The 22,496-nt window shown below is 34.8% G+C and overlaps 1 protein-coding gene across 3 annotated transcripts in view; it reads right to left on the bottom strand.

Moving 5' to 3' along the window:
• The window catches only part of PHTF2 (putative homeodomain transcription factor 2), a 59,901-nt gene that overhangs the window by 21,370 nt on the left and 16,035 nt on the right, over positions 1-22,496 (bottom strand). For 2 of the 3 annotated variants that reach the window (XM_085298745.1, XM_085298752.1), the window contains exons 3-8: positions 19,586-19,655; positions 17,596-17,754; positions 12,530-12,695; positions 11,655-11,819; positions 4,537-4,738; positions 2,120-2,278 (exon numbers count right to left, since the gene is read on the bottom strand). In XM_085298745.1, the coding sequence (XP_085154871.1) occupies positions 2,120-2,278; positions 4,537-4,738; positions 11,655-11,819; positions 12,530-12,695; positions 17,596-17,754; positions 19,586-19,655 (921 nt within the window). The remainder of the gene's footprint in view (positions 1-2,119; positions 2,279-4,536; positions 4,739-11,654; positions 11,820-12,529; positions 12,696-17,595; positions 17,755-19,585; positions 19,656-22,496) is intronic. The other variant, XM_085298759.1, reaches the window with a different exon arrangement.

Below are 22,496 nucleotides of genomic sequence, written 5' to 3'. Positions count from 1 at the left end.
TGTTCAGATGTTACCCATATCTTAGATAATGCTATAAAAAAATAACAAGTTTGAAGCATTCAAGTCCCCCTGTGCTTATATATAAAATAAYCTAATGTTCTCTTCCGAACAAGAATGCAGAGCCTTGAACTTGTTAGCAAAATCAAGTGGTTTCCTACAAGACTGTTAAATGGTCTTAAAAGCAGTACCCTCCCACTCGTCACCATCTTCTGGCAATTCTCATTATCTCTTAAAACAAATTTTATTTCTTATGTCTTCTGTCAAGAATATACCCACTTTTCTACACTAGAAAAAAATAAAAATCAAACAAAATTTTAGCAGGATTAGAAGTTCAATATGAGTTGTAATGTATTTCTATTTAAAGAAGAGTTATTTGTTCTTGCTAAAAATCATCCTTAATTTATCTTCTGTGAGCAATATTGCAAAAAAAAAAATTGCTCTGAACTCTAGCCCTTTCTGTCACAAAGTGAGAGATAACACTAATGCAGAAAGACAGTATCTGAACTATCTTCTGTGGTTAAAAAAAAAATAATAATAATTAAAACGGTCATTACAGGGTACCATTGAGTCCTGAGTGAAGAACCACCATGAAATTGTCTGCAAAAACAAAAATTAAGTTGACAAATAAACATTAAGAAAAGGAAAACATAGAACAGAGTTGGAAGCACATCCACTGATTTCATTAAAAATATATATATTTTTTTAACTCAAAGCTTTCATGGATTTGAAAATTATTATTTCATTTGCTTTGTATGTATACGTTTGTATATGTGGGGGAGTGAATTGGTAACCACAAATGAAGGCTTCCTYTTTATGGCATCAAACAGACAAGGAAATGAATAACATGTGCAAAGTGCAAAATCACTGCCAAAGCTGCACACAGAGCCAATGTAGTCTCTTTGGTTTTTCAGGCTTTCTACACATTCTTCCCTAGCCAACACTTTACAGTTTTCAAACTCTAAAATTTAAGCTGAAAAAAAAAAGTGATCGTAGTTGTTGCTTTCTGTTTCTTCTTGTCAAATCCTAGCAGCTGCACAAGCATACAGTCAAAAGACATCTGCTGTGAGATGGAACTGAAGGATTTCTCMCTGTCTACCTGTAGACAGAACATTTAAAACAGCCATCTAGATCTTTCTGAAGCCTGTGTGAAGCATATGAAAGAATAAAACAGAAAATAATTATGTGTTTGTGCACAGCATAAATCCAATGATTTGTAGTTATTATCACAGAAAGCAGTATGATTTGGACCTTCTAGGAAGGGGGGGTGCTGTAATTACTCTTTATGATCTTTTCCCACAGTCCTGGAAGAAAAATTGGCAGACATAGCCTGTTAAAACAAAAAACTTTCCTACATCTTCCTATATCTGTTAGGTTGCACAACATCAGCAAAAAAGACATACACTTCTTAAAATTGGAAAAAAATAYATTTTTCTTTCAGTCTGAAGATCCCTGTTGTTAGCTTTGATGTCATATAGTCCCTTAAAAATTCAGTATTTTTATGGGGTTTTTTGCAATACAATACGAACAATGACTGAGATTACATAGTAGTATTTTAAATGACTTTTAACAAACATGAAGGAATCAAAATTTAGAAGTACAGTCAATCTGTTCCATTTACACTTCTCTTCAAGAAAGCTACAAACTTAGTGGACACCAAAAATAAGCACTAGCATCAAGAAAATTTGAAATCACAAAAATATATTGCCAATTATCAGATTGTCAAAGAGAGAGAGAAGTCTCTTTCCTAAAATGAAATCACTGTTTCCATATAAAAGCAAGTTTCCAGAGGAGAACTGTTTCCAAAAGACAGCAACAGTTAGCCATGTTCTGAGGAAAGATCTAGAAAAGATTTTGGAACTCTTACAAAAAATGTAAAGAATGAAGCTCAAAGCAGCTAAATAAACCTCAAAATATTGTCATTTGAAAAAAATTCCCTTTCCCTCATGGGCATGATTTCCAATTAACAGACTCTTAAATTCCAGAGAAGACACAAAGGTGGAGGGAAAGCAAATAAATAAAAAAATAAATAAATAAAGATAGGTAGATAGATAGATAGATGCAAAAAGAGATCAACAGGTTTTAACAATTTACAGAAAAGAGACAATGGAAAAGAACATACCTCCAAAGTATAGTGTTTCTTAAAATGGTGAGATTTCCTGTTTCGAACTGTGCAATCACTAGAAGTGCGTTCTACATGGCGCCGTAAAGAATATCCAGTTTCAGGCCCTTCCTCACTAGAAACTTCATCTGATAAATTTGTTACCGTCTTGTGAGTATCCTAGTTCAAACAATACGGTATTAGTAAGACATGCTCTGATACTAAGTCTTGTTCTGAACCACTGAAATCAAATTTCTCTGTAATATTATTATCAACACTCATTTGAACAAAAAATTAATGCATTTTCAATTGTAAAAATCAAGTGCTACAGTAAGGTTTATAAAATAGAAATTGAAATATCAAAAACAAGCATTTCTCAGAGAAAGAAGGTTAGCTCATATTACACTAAGAACATTTCTGGCATYCTTACTTTAAATGTGATTTTGTTTAAACAAAAGCTATCCAGGAAAGAGTTAAAAGCTACATATCAAGAAGATTTTAAATACAAAATTATGATAGCAGACATCGTAACATTCAACTATCAGCACATACAGTACAAAGTTGATGTGTGTACCTTTTCTTCCAGCTATAAAGTGCTACAGATAGTTTATAAGATGCTTAGACTGCAAATTATCCCACTTTCCATTTCCTCTCTTTAAGTTAAAACAAAAGTAGCCCTTACAGTAAGGAGAAGACAACAGGGCAGCAGAAATCTTACAGCTGTCAAAATCTTTTCATATATTCTAACTTTTTAAATAAAAACATGTGATCACAAAATAGGACACCAGGAAGTTTCCTTTGGAGTTTTCCTGTCGTCAGTGAAATGCTACAAGGAGAGAAGCGAGGCTATTATCCATGAACGCAGAAGCCTTTTTTCTCCCCCTACAAATCAGGCATCGCTCTCTATTCCATAATGCACACTATCTGCTGAGATGGTTCAAGGTCGGGTTGTTTCCGTTCCTTCAACGGTCAAGTTGCATAGGGAAAGAGCAACACACAGAACAGTCTGTGGTGTCTTATTTACTACCTTTTGCCGGTTGGACATACAACCAACCAAATATGTTGTCCTTTGAGGAAGGGATGAGAAGGATGAGAGAAGAGAGGAGCCTATTCTAGCCTCTGCCAACTTCTCTTTGAGATACATGTGTACACYCCAAGCAAATTAAACAGAGACAACTCTCATTGTTCCATCAAAGTCTTAAAAAGCTTTTTAAAAAATCATTAGTCTATTGAATTTCACCAAGAATGCAAAATGTTTGAAACGGACAAAGACAACTGCATCTCAGTTACAAGTTATAATCAGTGCTGAGGGAACATCTCTTACATGGCAACAGAAACAAGTTGAACCTTCATCATCACCACTCTGACTCAAATTATACAGATCTTTAGGGGCATGGTAAATAGCTCAGCTATGGAATCCCACATGGAATGCCTTTCTTGAGTAAAACTAAACTTGTAGATTTGGAGGAGAATAACATTTTCCTTTGGTATTGTCTTGAAAAATTAATCATTGATTGTAGTAAATACTAGTAAGCCAGAGTCAATAATAGTAAGCAAGAGCTGTAATGGCAGTCAGTACATATTCAACTGTCAATAATAAGGAAACAAAAGTTATTTCAGAAAAAAATTTGTAGAACAGTACGATGAAAATAAGATAGCCAGGAGATAATCAGACCCAATCAAACAAAATGTTCTGCTTTCTTTCATCACCACTTCCTCCACCTCTTCCATCTTTCCCACTATAGGGAGCCATCCCTATTTCATTGATAGGGAAATTCTGCTTTCCGCATCTTTTGCGGAGATCGAAAGCAAAGAAGGGAATACAAAGATGATTCACAGGTAAATGTTCAGAAAGGCTCCCCAAATGTGTAAGTTGCCAGTAATGTGATATTCATCCCATTTTTAGCATAGATACAGATCTGTGCCAAGACTATCAAAGAGGACAGAAAAGGTCCATGTGTTCAGCAGGTCTAAAAGAAAYTGTAGGTAAGTGAGAGGAACACAGATTTGTGCACTGTACTACAGAAAGTCAAATGGCATTTATATGTTAGTTAGGACCCTCCTACAGGAAAGAGCAGATACGCATCTGCCCAGTCTTGAGGTTCTAGTCTGCATTTTTTATGCTTCACTCTTGATCAGAAACAAAGTATTAATGAAATAATATCCAGAAAAATGAATAGCATGGAGTTTCAAACAATGTTTCTGAAAAAAAGCTATCCCTTCTTCCCCTTTGCATGCTGAAACACTGAAATACCACATGCAATGTTGGTGGCATGCTTGCAAAGAAGAGAATTGTGAAGGGACAAGGGAGAGCAGAGGCTAGGAATACAAGGGTAAAACAATACAACTTAAGAAAAGTCCCTTTTGTSCTAGAACCACACGCACACACAATTTGACAAACTAACAAACTTGCTTTGAAAGCAATGATGCACACTTACTTTGTGATGACTGTTATTGTTCAAAGTATTTTTTACTGTTGCAGTGCTCCACCCTGACTCTTCTGGTTTAATCACTTCACAGTGATGCCCATGGGCCTGTATACATTCTTCACTGCTTTTACCTGTCTTTTTCCCATCAAGGGAGACATAGCCATTATCAGTCTCTGTTGATTTATCTATTGAGTTCTTTGCTTTCTTAGATCTATATTTGAGACAAATAGAGGCATAGAATTAATGAATCTTTCAGGCTTTTTTTCCAGTCTAAAAATCCRTTTACTCTCTTCTGCCCACTTTAGTTTTACTATTAACATGAACTCAAGTTAATGAAGTTAACACTTGATGGAATACTTATAACTTTTTCATCTTCCAAATAACATCCTAAAATTGTTTCAAAACAAAAGAGTCCGTGTTTGAAAGAAAATTATATAATTAGCTACTGAAAGAGAAAAGCAAACCTTTTGCTTTGTGTCACAATTAAAATTTCATAGCAACCGTTTGGCAGTATAAGAACCATAGGCCCCAAATGTAAATCAGAAGCTTTCTATTCTATCTTAACAAAAACAAAACAAAAAAGTGAAAGGTGTGCTAAAGTTTCTTTAAATGTTATTAAGTCAAAGTAAAATGTCATTTCTCATTTCTTGAAGTTGGAAATTAGTTTTCATTTTTACTACTCTGGACACAGAAATCTGTTTTAATTCATTCTGCTTACTGACAAGTCAGCTAAATATGAATGATTTACGCTTTCCCATAWTATTCAGTAATACTACTGACAACCTATTCAGATATATCTTTCAAATACAGTAACTAAGTCTATTTTCAAATCACAAAATAAGTTTATATATTATGCTTAAATAAATTATTAAGAGGAGACTACTAATACCCATGAATTCTTCATAACTCTAATATCTTCACCATCTTCATAGGCTTCCATAATATTCTCTAAAAGTCAAGGTCTTTGTCTAGTCAACAGATGTAGTAACAAGAATATGCAATGCCAGAAAATAGCTCTCCCAAAGCAAAATTTGGATAATTGCCCTCCCAAAGCAAAGTTTGGATAATCACTCTCCTCAACTAGGGAACACAGTCACACACAGTCATGGACAGATTGACCATGCGCCAGCGATGTGCCCTTGTGGCCAAGAAGGCCAATGGTCTCCTGGGGTGCATTAGGAAGAGTGTWGCCAGCAGGTCGAGGGAGGTGATCCTGCTCCTCTCCTCAGCCCTGGGGAGGCCTCATCTCAAGTACTGTGTCCAGTTCTGGGCTCCCCAGTACAAGAGAGACCTGGAGCTACTGGAGAGAGTCCAGCGTAGGGCTACAAAGATGATCCGAGGGCTGGAGCATCTGCCCTATGAGGAACGACTGTGAGAGTCGGGCCTTCTCAGCCTGGGGAAGAGAAGACTGAGGGGGGATCTGATCAATGTGTACAAGTACCTGAAGGGAGGGTGTCAAGGGGACAGGGACAAACTCTCTTCAGTTGCCACATGTGACAGGACAAGAGGCAATGGGCAGAAATTGAAGCTCAGGAAGTTCTGCCTGAATGTGAGGGGGAATTTCTTCAYTGWGAGAGTGATGGAGCCCTGGCACAGGTTGCCCAGAGAGGTGGTGGAGKCTCCTTCTCTGGAGATATTCAAGGCCCACCTGGATGCAACCCTGTCTACCATGCTCCAGGTGACCCTGCTGTGCAGGGAGGTTGGACTAGATGATCTCCAGAGGTCCCTTCCAACCTTACTGATTCTATAGGAATGAAAGAAAAGTAGAAGCTTGTCACATTATGGATAGAGCACAGCATACTTTACCTCTCAGTTTCACTTAAGCTTCTGTATCACAAAGTGACATCTTTACCCAAAAAGCAATAAAAATTTTGCATTCTGTTTTGCTTTCTTAAACCATTTCAAATTGATGTTAGCAGCTATTTATTGGACTCTTAGACTTCTTGTGGGAGAAAAAGGAAAAAAAAATCCTACAAAATCTCAAGTTTCCAGAATACATGTGTATTTTTAAATAAAATTAAAACACTCCAGACATTAGATAAACTATCAATAAATCCTTTTATGGTGTAGCACTATGATGTAGAGAGACTATCACTGCATTTCCTGATAAAAATAAAACTTAACATGTTAAGTGCTGCAGCTAAGAATCCTTGATTTGTACAGCACTAAACAGTGCTGCATTAACCTCCTCAGGAAGGTATGAGGATAAAAAAAAAAAAAAGGTAAGAAAGCAAATCCTAGAGTCTACCATTTGAGACAGGCCCACTTACTGTATAACATATAGTATCTTCTATAACAGGAACTCACCACAGGGCTGAAGTCTACCTAGCAAGACTCAAAAGCAGTGAAAGAATATTACAATATATGCATTGCCCTTCTCTTCAATGAGGGAGACATTCTGTCAGGGATTGGATTACACACTAGAAGACTCAATTCCTCTTTAATAAGCGTATCTTATGAATCAAGATAGTTGCTCTCCTGAGATAAAGTATTCCACAGACACAAGGGAGACCTAAGCACAAAAAGGCTAAGGAGAACTCAATAAAATGAAACAAACCTATTAGAAGCATTTCATCTCTTGGAATATGGACACCCCAACTCTTCCTGGAAAAAGACTGTAACTTCTTTGGGTTCTTTGGTCTTGTATGATGCAACAAGTAGCGTCAGCTGGGACGCTATCTTGCAGAACTTACCTACCTACTATTCCCTGATATATTACCAAAGTTCTTAGTCAAGTTTTCTTCTAAATAGATAAGTATAAAACCAACAGAAATACTTTTGGTAATACTACGTATTTCCACGGGTTAAATTTTATTTTAAGCTTACAAACATGAAAGGACAGCAAGATGCTTTAGTATGTTTCATGGTGTAGGAAGAGTTAGCAAGCATCCTCCTATTTGCAGATTACTGATGTGGTAGAAAATTAAAGTGACATTTCTGTGCGAGCTAAATCCATCAAGCCTGTTTAAGATATTACTAAGGCTTTGAACAAACCCTGTCAAACTATCAAAATTAAAGGGTTTACAACTTTATTTCTGTGCAGTTCCATAGTGTCATTGTTTAACTAAGTTGAGGAAGGTAAGAAAACAGGGTCAGAAAGCTTTACTTATTATTTAAYGGAAAAAAATACACTGTTAGGCTTATGGAATAAAGCAAGATTAGCTTTTCAGAGCTAGCTCATTAAAATTATGAGCTTCAGTAAGCTCAGTTTTGAGTACTAAGGAAAGATAGTGGCTTCATAGCAGCATTAATAAATTATCTAAAATAAGCAGAAGCCTGAAGAGACCAATTTTTAATGCATTAAATTGCTTTTTGACACTTTTTTTTTTTTTAACACAGTGAAAGAGAATGCAGTTCTCCTCAGATACTTACATATGCACATCCAGCCAGAGAGCTCCACACGGTACTAAGCTATATATGTGGAGTAACAGGGCAACTCTTCCAAGTTTGATCTGAGGAGCTTTTACACATACTCATAGGTCTTTGAAGTTCAAAATTTTTCAGGTTCAAACAAGCCTTTCTCCCATGACTGGATTTTACTGCAAAGATCAAGCTGCATAAAATTGTACTCTTCTGCACATACATCTAGGAAGTTAGGTTAAAATTGGGAGAATATCATGCCCTCATTTCATATGACCTCTCCAGAAAAACATTGTTTCAACCTGAAAACTACTAGGAAGAAGTAGCTTCAAACAATTGACTAAGAATGGGTAAAAAAGGGAAAAATACGTATTTTAAATATAGTATATATAAACTTTTCAGCTAGAACTTCACTACATAAATAATTTGWGCGCTACAACTGCAAGAAACATACTAAGTAGACTAGGCTTGTTTTGAAAAACAGATGAATTTGAGTTAAGTTTTTCATTTGGTTTTAAAGAAAGACACAAAATTATTTTTGCCAAGAATTTGTAAATTTAAAGTCTAAACTCAATTGAGAAATGCGCAAACTTCAGTTTAAAGTTAAGCTTTTCACACTACATAGTGTTAAAAGAAAAATAGCAAAAAAAWTAACAATACTTCCCTATCTGATAGAAATGCATAGTTTCCTAGAATTACTATATATACATACACTATTAATCAGCTTTTTAAAATTTCATAGTAGAAGCAAAAATATATAAGAGCAAGAAGGACAACACTAAGAATCCGTGAATAAATCCGAAAAGGTCTTACAAAGCCTGAACATATCCAAAAGCTAAGTCAAGCAGGGTTTTAAGACTTATTCATGCATTAGCTTGAAATATTAGTATGTAAATTGAATATTCCATAATTGGTTCTCTGGAGTAAYGTGACCAACTAACAAACCCCAACAATGGAAGAAGATTCAGAGGAGGAGGGCGAGGTGCCCATGAAGCTCAGAGAAGAATGTAGGGTGTGCCTGGCCAGGGCTGCTGCACACAAAGCTGACAATCTCAACACAAAGGGGACCTGAGGGTGGCCTTTATTTTAGACCAACAGCTATGTCAGTTGGGTGGATCAACTGACTACATCCCAGCTGAGTAGATCAATAGGTGGTGTTAAGAGTGTGAATATCTCCCTGAGTTAACCAAACCAGTATCRCAGGATGTGTTGCTCAGCCCAATAGAGTATAAAAATTGAATAACCAACAAAAGAATTTTGGAGAGAGCAACAGGCTTGAACTGGTTTCAACCTCTGTACCCCATTCCAGTGACTGGGGACACCCAGCATTGTGTGGTTAGCATATTATAGAGCTATAATGGGTAGTGTGACAGAATCTGATACTGTAATTGYTATATTTGCTAGGTGTAACTTACACTTGCACTTTGATTTCACTATATCGTTGTATCACACTGCTAAATCACAAATTCCATGTAATATCAAATATCATCAAATAAATAAATCTGATATTAAACATTACACCCTCCATGCAAGGAACGTCTAAAAAGAATCTGGTCAGAGAGTACTGGACTCTGATAAGGACACATGCATCACAAAGTTAAGTCCCACTGCAATGCTACATTCTGAATAAGATACCCATCCGGGAATCGCACTGCTTTCCAGTGAAACTAATAATTAATATTTCTTAAGTTATCATTGTGCTGCATTAAAATTCAGAATTTTATTTTACTAGTCCGACTGAGTTCTTCCATTCAGAAGGATATTTAATTAACATACAACTCCAGATCATCTCAAATTGAATGTATGCAAATGGTTTAGCTACACTGGGTCCTCCCTAAGAGCAAGAGGATAATATCTGAACTTAACACTGAAACCATGTATTTAAGGACTATTTAAAACTACACAAAATGATTTGCAACAAAAATTCTAAATTAAGGTGGTAAACGTTAATTCACTACACAGCATCAACGTTACGTCAAAATTTAATATGCTATAATGTTAACAGTTGCTGTAAATAAACCCTAATGAGACAGCTGAATGCCCCATTTAAAAGAGCTTCAAAACATGTCTTAGGGGACAAATGTCATTCTGCAGCTTCCGTGCACTGGGGTTTCATAAGGATTTCTTAAGGAAAAAAGATCACCAGCTTAAGTAATCCCCCATATCCCCTACAGAGCTCCTGCTCACTCTTCCTACTCCCACTCTGCCCTTCCACTGCAGCTGACAWAGCTGTTTGCATGGCCATGAGAAAAACTGGGTGATCAAATCCAGTTGCATTATTTCCTTTTCAGCTGGACAAGTTCCTGACATGGTTCATTTTCTAGACACACAAAGAACTCTCTCCAGAAATGAAGAGGCAACAAGTGACTAAAAGCTAGTTATAGCAGCTTACAGGATCAGTGTTGCCAGATGTGAGAACATTCTTTGTCACTGTATGCTCTTCATCCTTTGGAGATGTTGTATAYGCCTAAGTAGTCATTACTGAGGCTTAAAATCTATATATAATWCCACTTGATAAAAGGTTTAAAGAAGTCCTAAAGCAAGTCTTACACCACCCTTCTTAACTGGAAGCACTTCCTGTGAGCCCAAGGGAAGAAAAAAGGGAAAGGAAAAGCAAGGGGAAGAAAAAAGTTGGCTAATGCCTCCTCTTTTATAGCACATGGATACCTTTAGTGAACACAGAAAATATTCAAAAGTTGGCAAAAATCACAGTCCAAGCATACTAGAAAATAATAAATACACAGAATAATTCATTTAGAAGTAGGTTTACCCAAAGAACAGTAGAGGTATCTCATTTTACTGTTTGTCAAACCTAGGTGAAAACTAGATTTCACTACATAGTGAAAAACTGAATGAACCTTCTCCAGTGTTTTTAGATATTTTAAAACATTCTCCACAGCTGCAATTAGATGTTCCCAAAATGTAATTAACATAAGATAAGCTTTACCAGAGATTAAGAGCACATATCAGAAGTATGACAGACATGTTAGTTTCGCAGTATGTAAGATGCAACATGCACAACAAAACATCAGTGTAACAACCTGCAGTATCCCTTTTCTTAATTTCATATCATTTTACGAGTACATTTTCTCCTGTTAATAAATGCTGATGTATAGAATGCACATATCTGTATTACGGATCACTTCTTTAAGTTTTTAAAATGCCCAGAGCACTGTACAAGCAAAACAGCTCTGGGTCCTAACACAGTTAGGTATTTCTTTCAGTCATCAAAAAAAAAAATGCATCTTCAGTGTTTTACTTATAAACTAAATGCTGTGCCTATTTGAATCTTAAAGGCTTTTACTCCAGAAAAAGTATGCAATTTGGTGACAGTGATAGACTTTATAAAAATTCTGTGAGAGTAGCTAACGCAATGAAGTTAAAAATTCTGTGAGAGTAGCTAACGCAATGAAGTAAAAATCAAACGAATTTTCTGACTGGATTAAAAGAAACTATGTTGGTTCATCTTTGACAGCCCACACAAAATACCCCTACATCAAAATTTTGTTTAACACACACACACACAAAAGAGAGCAAACAGAAAAGGAAGTTAATTCTCTCTCTCTCGAATATTATTGCAGCAGCATTTGCAAATTCAAGAGCAAAAACACATCCACGCATGTTCAAATACTGAGTTCAGTTTACTATTAAAAAACACAACAAATCTGGATCAACAAATGTTCATCTAACCATTAGATCAATGTTTACACTTTCAGAAAAGGGATAGTGCATCTCTAACACATACATAGCCTTAAATAAATACAAACCCTGATAAAAAGAAAGCAGCATGCCAGATATCTCTGAAGACTGCGCCAATACTGTAAGAGGTGCTTGTACCGTAGCTCTGCACTGTTCCCTCCTGTGTGTTATCTGTGGTACTAGAGCCATCTCCTTCCCTATGTACTTCCAAATGTGCTGCTCTCCTTAATTTCCTTCATTAGAAGAGATTAAAATTGGAAGGTAGCTTTATAAGTGCAATCTGCTAATTCTATAAGGTGCTCAGCAGTTTTCAGCATGCAAAAAGCAGCAATATTTCAAAATACTTTGCTAAAGGTTTATCACATTGATTTAATAAACTCAATTGAATAAAACTAAGCATAGCAATTATTCATTTTCATAACCCTTAATCCAAAGATATATTTCATCTGATCAGAGACTTAAATCTGCAAAATAAAAAAAAGTATCCTGCAGGTTTTCCCATTTTAATAGGAAAAACTCATTGTAGCAAAACATAATCAATGAAGTGCTGAAATACTTAATTTCTATGTCTCCAACTGCATTTTTTAAYGTATATTGCCCACAAAGATCATTGATCAGAACTCTATGAAACTCTAAAACTAAATTYGTATTAACAAATACTTTCACTCCACTAACATTCAATTACAAGATGTTCTGAGGCAAAATGTCAGATTCCATGCATTAAAAGTTAAATAAATCAATGCTTTAAAGTTAAGTTAGTTGACCACAAAATTTAAAGAGGAAAACTCCAATTTAAGTGTCAATTTTAAAATTTCAGACAAAAATAGAGCATCAGTTTCTCATCTCTTGCAAAGCACAGATTGTAAGCTCTCACAATTTCTCATGCATGTTATTCAAATAGTTTAATAATCCTAAATTGTAAGTATTTTGATAGAAACTATACCTTCTTCTCTTGCCCCCCGTGCTGGGAGGTGGCTTAGGAGTTCGTGTTGAAACAATCTGACAGTGCACCGTTCCAAGCAGCAACATTAGCCATATTGGACCAATTACTTCAGTTAGAGGTATATTATGAGGGCTTGGGGCTGTGCAGAATAACACTACAGCAGCAACTGCAAAAGAAGGAAAAGGAAGTTCAGTTCAACATTTGAATTGTCTGAACAGCCAACTCTTCCCTCGAATTTTCTTAAAATTAGTCACATGTAGTTCTTCATCTGTATTTTAAACCAACTCATGTAATTCTTGGAAAAAGGAATAATAATTGTAATGATATAGAAAGTAAGAAAGATTTAAACAGTTGCAGATTCAGTACAGAATCAGTTTTTCAACTTACCTTAATACTCATCTCTTCTTTTACATTTGTCATGGTAGAGCTATTGCTCAAAACAGGTGGCAGAATAAAGCAAGGGAGAAACAATGCATTTGGAAAACTAGATGCAACACGAAAGATTTTTAAATTAAGGTGAAGCTTCAGTAGAACACAAAAAGAGAAAGCAAGTACCAAGTAGCCCAGATAAATTCAGTTTTGTCTGACCTAAAATGACACAGCACAATCCAACAAGTTAGATGAGCACAGGAGTTAGCAAATCAGGAACAGGTTGCCCAGAAAGACTGTAGTGTCTCCATCCTTGGAGATGCTCAAAACCCAGCAGACATGGCCCTGAGCAATTTGCCTTGCTTTGAGGAGAGGTTTGGTCTAGGTGATCTCCAGAGGTCCCCTTTAACCTCAACTGTCCTGTGATTCATGCAAYCATACATCAGTTTAAACATAGTAATGACCCACAGACTAGGGACTCTTTAAAATACTTTCTGCTAGAGTATATAAACTCCATATTCCAAACAGAATACAAAACTGCTCACACAGACAATATTATATATGTACTTTTATGCATACTCCGCAATAACGAAGAAAGATCAAAGACAAACCTTGTAAATATGAGGTATTCCAACYGAAGCAACCAGGACTCCAACTAGCACATGTGATGGGAAAAGGGGCAGATTCCAATTCCCTAGTTAACTGTTAACTTTGTAATCCTATCACCAGTTTTTCCTATACAATCACAGCACTTTTTGCTCTTGTACATAGAACTCAATCACTTCTGCAACTCAGAAATGCTTTAACAGGCTTTAGGCAGCCCAGACACATTCAAGACATGGACAGACAGAAGAGGCAAGCCCTCTCTTTTTCTCTTTTTATCATCTATTCTCGTCACCCTGTTTCTACAGTTTGAAGCACTGTTCTGAAGCATGGGTGAGAAAAGCTAGCAAGAAACAAAAAAATCATGAAGAAATAACTCAAGAACAGAAAGGGGGAATATTTTGCTGTTCTCAAGATCCTCACATCCCATGAGAACTTGTTTTTGTTCTTGTACCACTACAAAGTGAAGGTCTTGCCTTTTACACCCACTTCTAGCACAAGAAATACATAGTACAATTTCAACAGACTTCATTAGTTCTCTAATAACATTCACTGAAAAAAGAATACAGTCACATACAAAAATAATGTTTAACATTCAAATATGAAAAATATATCACAGGAAATCACCCTTAACACARCTGATACCTGGATGCAATGTTTCCTACCAAAGAGATTAAGCCCATTTTTAACAAGGAAATCTTCAACAAGGTAATCACTGTTAGAAACAGAATGAATGTGCAAAACAGAAAAATTATTTTTGATTAAAATCTATCTTTAGTTTCCCATCTATTTTTTCCAAACTTAAAGCACACAAATCTCCACCATTTTGTTTATAAGGTTACTCCTCCCTTAGTTATGCCTTATTTATTAGGTTGAACATATACAGTATTTTTATCACTATGTACAGACTGAGTTTTTCCTGTATGAGTATTCTCAGACAGATAGCATGTATCATCTAGAAATCCAACTTGTTAAAAATCAGTACATTAGTACACAGTACAGATAATATTACCTCTTCCTAAATAAGCTTACATGAGGTTCTCATACAATCAGCTTCATATAGTATAAAGTGTAAATAATAGACAATAGACAACTTCGACCACTACCATGCAGCTTGGATAAGCACRTATTTTTTGAGTACACAGAGCTCCATGGATGGACTGCATGTGAAATGAATTGCAGGACTAGGCCTCCACAGAATAACTTCAAACTTCACTACAGCATTTCTTCTGCTACTAAAANAAAAAAAAAAAAAAAAAAAAAGAACAGCAAAGCTGAGAGATCTAGAGGAAACCAACTTCTTCTAGAGGAAGTTATTTATAATATCTGGACTGGTATTTTTCTAGATGACAGTGGATTATTTTGTGAAAAAGACACAAAAGAAATCACATAAAACAAAAGACTATATCAAAGAAAGTAACTGTGCAGTTCAAAGACCAACAACCACTCTTAGTATTTAAAATTTTGAAATATATTTTTAAGAAGTTTAAAATAAATAAATACATACACACGCACACACACATGTATACACACAGATAACATACATCTCATCACAATAAGCTATTGTTATATCACTATTAAGGCTTCTTCGGTTCACACTTAAGAAATACACACTATAATTTCACACTTAAGGTTAGTTTTCCTATTATAATACTGAAATRTTAAAAGTAAAAATAAAGCAATGGCACAATTTCAGTGATATGGGATCAGAACAACAAGGTTTTATTTCTACCTTTAGTCGTTGGCTTAATATGTGACCTTGGGCAAGAAACTTGTTTCTCTATAGTTCTCTTATCACAACTTTGCTAATCATACTTACTTATACTAAAGGAAACCAATGCAAATAAAATACAGAGTTTTCCCTATAGTCAAGGAGAGAGTTCTYTTCTGCAGATTTACAGGAATATTAGGAAGTATCCTGCTAAAGCTAATCAATTTCAAAGCAATAGTTGCAAGCAATGGCAATTTATAAATACATACAGAATACTTCAGAATTAAATAAAGAGATTGTTCAGCTAAATATCTATAACAAAAAACAAGCCATAGCACTTTACAATAGTGTCAAATAAGTTCAACCACAACACAAATTTAGATTCAGCACAGAAACACGGCCACTGAGATTTTGAAGTGTTTTGTCATTAAGTTTGTGTMACAGATTTTTGATGTTCTAGTGTGGTCTGATTAATCTTGTATGAACTGAAGGACAGAAAACATCTTCAGAGTAAAATATAAACACAATATTAATGTTATATATATGCTAGAAAGAAAGGTTGGAGGGAGTTGTTTTAAATAGTTAACAAACAAACAAGAAAACAGTCAAATTCATTTCATTTCTACGCACACTGTAAACCTTTCAATTTATTAAAAACAAAACAGAATAAAATCTGAATTTAATTCAGCACAATTTAARTGACAAGAGTTTCAAATAGCTGGATTATAGTCCAATATCAAACACTTAATTCTTTTTCAGTATTTTTAAGTCAATAACTTCATGATTGCTTGGTGGTTCACTAAAAATGCTTTAGGGTGAAGAAATCAGAACTATTTGCCATATAGGTGTAGAGAGACTTGAGATAGGGGGAGGGGAGAAGAGTGAATTATATATTATCTCTGTAATGAATTCCCTAAAGAACTTCTTTAGTAAAAGCACTCGTCTCAAATGTGTTCATCACTCAGTCTTATTTTGTTGCTTCTTTTAGCACCTTATGAAAGCTCCGCAAGCTGAASCTGGGTACATTTCAAAAAAACAAATTTAAGCATTGGAATATAAAAGAATTGCTATACTGACAAGTGTTCCTCAAAATACACTACCTAAAAACATAGCAATGAACTAAGTATGCCTCATGCATCTTACTATCTATAATGCTATAAATGTGACAAAAGTTACTAACACTGTGGTATCACTTTGCATAGTACACACCAAGGCTAATGTACACAATAATACTTCTTAAGTATCCATCTCTGAAATGTGGATAAGGGAAGTTTTGATAGTAGGTCACATGAATATTTGTCAATACATTTCAAGTTTTGGAACACCAGCATTGTGAAATTCATTTCATACATTCTCAAAGCTGCTAACATCATGACAAAGAGACTTTCCCCTTTTTTCCTGTTTCTTGTTTTACACATATTTCCAAGAGACAGTGATTCAACAGCAAGGACAGATGGCAAAACTGAAAAGCAATTCTGTATTATAATTGAATTTCAGTGGAAAATGTGTCTGTCATTTAATTTCTCAGTGTACTTAAAGTGCTCTCAACTTTCATCAACTTTCTATTTTGTTCCTGTTGTACATGCTTCTGATACACTTAGCCTCTCATTGGCTTTCACACTGTTAGATACAGACTCATTATATGTAACACGTAAGAGGAAAAATAGAAAGAGAATAACATAAATTAAGAGGAGCATAAAAGTTGAGATTTGGTGCCCTATTTAAACGTTGAAAACTGCTATCTGTTTGATAACAGGTACCTAAAGTCCTTCTATAACCTAGGAAGCATAAAACTAAGAAGCATACTATCTTCATGTGAAATTAGGAAACTAGGACAAACAGCCTGTTATTTGTTAGTCATTAAGGAGCACAGCTGAGGTTTGACTAAAATATAAACTAGAAGCTTAATTGCATCTAATATGGCCAGGTAATATGTGGAAGGTCAGCTGGAAACTGGCCAAAGATCATCTTAGCAGGCTGCACCACTGCTACACCTTGGCAGATTCGGTATTTCCTCCTTCTTGGTAGGAGCTCTTGAACTGCAAAAGTATCAGAAAGATTAAAAGCTCCCCAAAAATACACCAGCATGCCTCCTAGTCCTGAAATAAATTACATAGTCCTGAAAATCTAGATTACATAGAGATGATAACACATATGCTAAGTGCTGAAGAAAGTCTATGAGGAAATCCTTACATTTTAAAGATGTCCCCTTTATACGTTGAAAGAAATGTTAATCTAAAGACACATGCTTGGGACTGCAAACAGTTTCAGAAAGTATTGGAATGAACCATAATAGCATAGAATGAACCAAAGAAGATGCAACAATTTTCAAATGGTTAAAAGAAGGCATTCAGACAAAGCTGATCCTGTAAGCCAACTCTACCTTGAAGAAGGTACAGAACAAGTAGCCAGAAAAAGATGACCCTTGACGTCACTTGTAGCCACCACCCATAGAAGAACGGAAAAAACACAACTCTAACAATTCCTTTGCGGGTCAGAGATGTCCAAGGACTTTCAGGTTTTGCTTTAGCAAAAGCAGACCCTAAAAAAAAAATAAACAAGAATAATAATCAAAAAAACACAGAGAGAAGGAGAGATTTTAAATAAAGGGTTTTTTAAAAAAAATAACTTTATTGTTATGGCTTATTATGTTTAGTTGCTGAATATCAGAGTAGTTAATACAGTGAAAAGCAGTACCAGATTTAGATAAATGAGTATACTTAACAATTGATCCTACAACTAACTATATCCTCAATCCAAAACTTGGCTACCATCATCAGAAGCTTCTAACAATACTTAGATTTTCGGAATGCATGAGTAACAAAACACTGGCATTTCCTACCGCATCAAAATTAATTTGTTTACTTTGTTTCATTAAGGTATCAGAAACTTGGTATGAAGCAACAGGCAGGCACATGAGAAATTCACATGCTTGTGCAGGCAGGGCAGAGCAGCAACATGTGCAAATTGCTCCAGCCAAATCATTCAGCAAACTGCAATAGGGTTGAGAAGTGTAGAACAGTATCAGTTAAATTGAGGACTAGCCCCAGGAACACGGAAATCATGCCAGAAAAATTTCATCTTTGTCCTTCCTCTGACACCACTCTTGGTCTCACTCATTCAATCTTTTTTAGTTTCTCATGTTCTTCCATTTCTTTTTCTTCTTGAAAACTGCCACAGCTCTGGCAGCTACAAAAAAGTGTAACATTTACTTAGAGCTAATGCRGATGTGACTTAAATTATGCCCGGGCTACTGACGGGAAGGGCAATATACYGCATCCTGTTAAGTCTGCTATTCATTCCCACCTTCCTTAAAAGTGGGATTGGTATTATGAGACCTGTGCTGATATAGGTAAAATACTGCCAGTACTGGAAGTCCTTTAATGTCAGATGAAGGCATCTCTGCAGAACAGTCACTTGCTTGAACACATATACATATATCTCCATATCTTTTATATATATATATATATGGAATACAAATACCGTACTGAAGTCATCTATCATCGTTTGTTTCTCATTTCTTATAAATATTAGCTTTTGGATCAGATGTTTCTTTAAAGTCTAACTATTTGATTTTTTTATTTGTCTTTTATTCCCATTTTTCTGAAGGCTTTATTAGTGAGAAGTCAACTAGGTGCTTGAGCGAAAGACAGTACTATAACAGTTTTTAAAACCAGTTCATTTTCTTCAAATTTGCCATGTTTCATTATATAGAACCTCGATTTTTTGCTGCCTATTTTCTTCCTTCATAAATACTATTATACATTTCACAGAACTGCTATAACTTCAGGACTACTTCAGCTGATTACAGATTTGAATTCAAAGAGCACTGCTTGAATGGATTCAGGGGCTCACATAAAGAACATCAAATATTTTTTTCTATTTTTTGCAAGGCACGTGGAAAACAAAATGAAGAAATGTGGCTGTTCATTTTTTTGCCATTTTGTTCTTTAAAACAGGAAAGAAATATTCAAGGCCTATATCATGTTTACAATCCAGAAATTTCAATATATTTCTTCTAGATGTCAGAAGATCTGGAAGAAAGTCTAAATGTATAAAAATAAGAGAATTTTGAAGTGCAACTCCAAAAATAGGATCCAGAACAATTCATCTATTTCTCTATTCAAAATCTAAATCTACATGTCAAAATTAAACTAAAAAAAAACTTTTTAAAATTTTAATCTAGAGGTCTTCTTTAAATGATTTTTCCTATTTGTCCTTTTAACACAGTAATTATCTGTACTCATTTTTTTGAATACTTCCACTCTTGTTGTAAGACATAGGAAAATAGTTTTGGTTTTGTTTTGTTTTTTAAATCACCCTCAAAATTTTGATTTGCTGAGAAATTCAGCATTTTCTAGCTCAAAACCCACCTCTTACAAGATCAACATCTATGAGGTCTGGTTTCACATGTCCTGTTTTCTTTGGTTTGTTTCTCAGACCCTGCAACAAGCAAATACTATCAGAATACATTCACAYAGAACTCAAAACTGCAATAAAAAAACACCAATGTGGTCAGTAATTGTATTTAACCTATATTGCTATTAAAAATTCAGGCAAATATGTAAACTTCATAGAAAGTACTGTGAAATAAACGTTCCAAGAAACAAGGAACAATAAATACCTTTTACACTCTTTACAGTCTATACAAAATCTTACCAATTACTGACCATCAGTTTTATAAACATGATTAAGCTCTGAGCACTCATTTCCCTTGACTTGGGATTATGCAAACAACATATTATGCACACACTTGCAAGAATTAGTAATAAATTTCTATTAGGATTTCATAACTTTTGCCACAAATTWATTTTCTGAATCTCTTTTCTATGTCCACTTAAGCTTCACAAAATGTATAAACTGTAATTCCTTAATTCAAAAATTGATAACAAACTACATTGTACATCAAGAGCCACTAACAACAGCAAGCTCCATTACTGTAAGTGCAAAAGTYTGGAAAAGTATTGAATTTTTCTTAACATTGGATAATGACTGGCTGTTAAAGAGGGAAAAAAAAAAAAAAGAAGAAGAAAAAAGGCAAAAAAAACTTCCCCCCCACACACATGCACGCACAATAAAAACAGCAAGGAAAAAGTTTTTGTTTATTCTGTCTTTTAGAACCAATATCCTCCTTGATTGAAGGGACAGTCTTGCACAACTGCCAAGTTTATTTTTAAAGCTAAAATGCAACACTATACTCTCAAGCTTTAGGGATAGCTGTGAGTTTATTCTGATTCCCTRTGACTATGCTCTTACTCACACTATCCAAAATCAATCCAAAGAACAAAACTGATAGAGTAAAATCTAATATTTCAGAAAAAATTTATCATAGGAATGGAACCAGGGTGGAAGTGSTTTAATTTATTTCTTCAAGAAGCAGTGACATTCACTAGTAAATTATTAATTTCCAACATTGTTAGATTTCATAAATGTGTACAAACATTAATTGCTTAAACATAAGCATTAAATTGAGGTGAAAGTGTAAAAACGAAATAAACATSAATGAGAAAGCTCAGTGAAATCGGGTCATGTTACACTTCATACTCTTCAGCTGGATTTATTTTTACACTGAAAGGAAAGAGCAGAACTGTTCACAATGAAACAGATACAAAGGGATCACTAGATATGTCTATTAGAAAAAATCAACAGAATTTGCATAAACAAAATATATTCAAYGTAAGTAAAACATAGGACAAAATCAGCTATTAGGATGGCAAATGTAGAAAAACAGTTGTACTGAAGAATCAACAACGCATAAAGCTTTACATGGAAATTTTTTTTAAGAAATATCAGTCTTGAGACTATAGCATTTTATGTGGAAGGTAAAGCAAATCCACAATTAGAATTATTATAATTCCAGAATTAGCTACAGAGTCTTGTGAAAAATTGCATAAGCCACTCATTTTGCACAAAAAAATCTAGATTTTAGTAATAAAATGTTGCATGATACAATAATTCTCAAATGTATTTTGAAATCTAAATAAAGATTCACATCTTGCTTGGAAGAGATAAATCCTCCCCCGTCACAATCCTATGAACAGTCTACCACTGTGGCTAAAATTATGTTTTTGTCTTAAAGGCAGAATTCTGCACAAATCAAGTCAGCAGCATGGCTTCTTTTACATGAAAAGCAATGATGATACATTTTTAAGAAACTCCATTGTTCAAATCTCCAATCTCTTCAGTGTCCATGAACTATGTTGAACTAGATCTTCTACTTTGCATCGTACCCAGTGAAAGAATTCCTTTCACTAAGATGCACTTTCTCCACTCTTTAATGTGTCACAGATATCTGTAACGTATGAAGAAGAGTAGTGTTTCAAATCAGACTTAACTAAAAAAATATTCTTACTTTTCTCTACACAAGTTTCATACTGGTCACGCCAACCCAGTTTAGTTCATAATTTCTTTTCAGTACTCAATATATTTTTGCTACCTAATAACAAAAGTTTAAATAAAAATGTTTAAAATACTTAATATTGTTAAAATGTTCTCTTGTGAAATTTTTAAGTGAACTTTAACAGGGCAGCTCTAAGTGATAAATTTATATTACTGGAAACAGATTTTCTACTCAAAAATAGTGATTTTCAGTAAAGTTCACTTATAAACCCCTCTGCAGAAGCTTTGAGATTAAAGCTACTTGAAAAGTAAAAGTAAAGTAAAAGTAAAGATACTTCAACCTAGTAGTCTGTTTCACTGTTATCTTTATTACTCAAAACTCAGTCAACACAAAATTGTATTGACAATATCATTTCTCCTATTGTGTTTAAGTAGTTAGTTTTTGGACTATAGAGCCAAACGAGCTGCATTTCTAAAAGGCACAAGACCCTACCAGCAAGATATTGCTTGAATAATGTCATATTACACAGTAGTTATAAAAATTTCTACTATAATAGTGAATGGTTTTCATTGTCATTGAAAGGACACAAAGTAATACATTAGGGTCTTGGTTTGAAATTCCCTGTACTCATTGTCAAGAATATTTCTGAAATATCTCTCTGCACTCTTCCGACAAATGGTACTGTATACCACAGGACTTCTGTAAACGTCTTGAAGCAGTCTTGACACTGCACTCTCAAATTAAAACATTTTTGACATTAGATATGACAACTGGACATACGTTACTTGGAACTATCTTTATTATACAGAAAACAACTCCTAGCAAACYAGAGAGCCTGAGACAAGGACATAGTGATCCTATGGGACTTCTTGAAAGAGAACATTCTTATGAATGTTTTTATCCCTTTGATGCCTCCAGGACAGCAACTATTCAGAAAGTAAAAA

This window comes from Rhea americana, unplaced genomic scaffold, assembly GCF_003343005.1.
Source record: "Rhea americana isolate MKP2758 unplaced genomic scaffold, rheAme1 scaffold_1, whole genome shotgun sequence".
In the NCBI taxonomy this organism is placed as follows: domain Eukaryota; kingdom Metazoa; phylum Chordata; class Aves; order Rheiformes; family Rheidae; genus Rhea; species Rhea americana.
The sequence above is the reverse complement of the archived record's forward strand: the minus strand, read 5'-3'. Positions and strand labels throughout refer to the sequence as shown.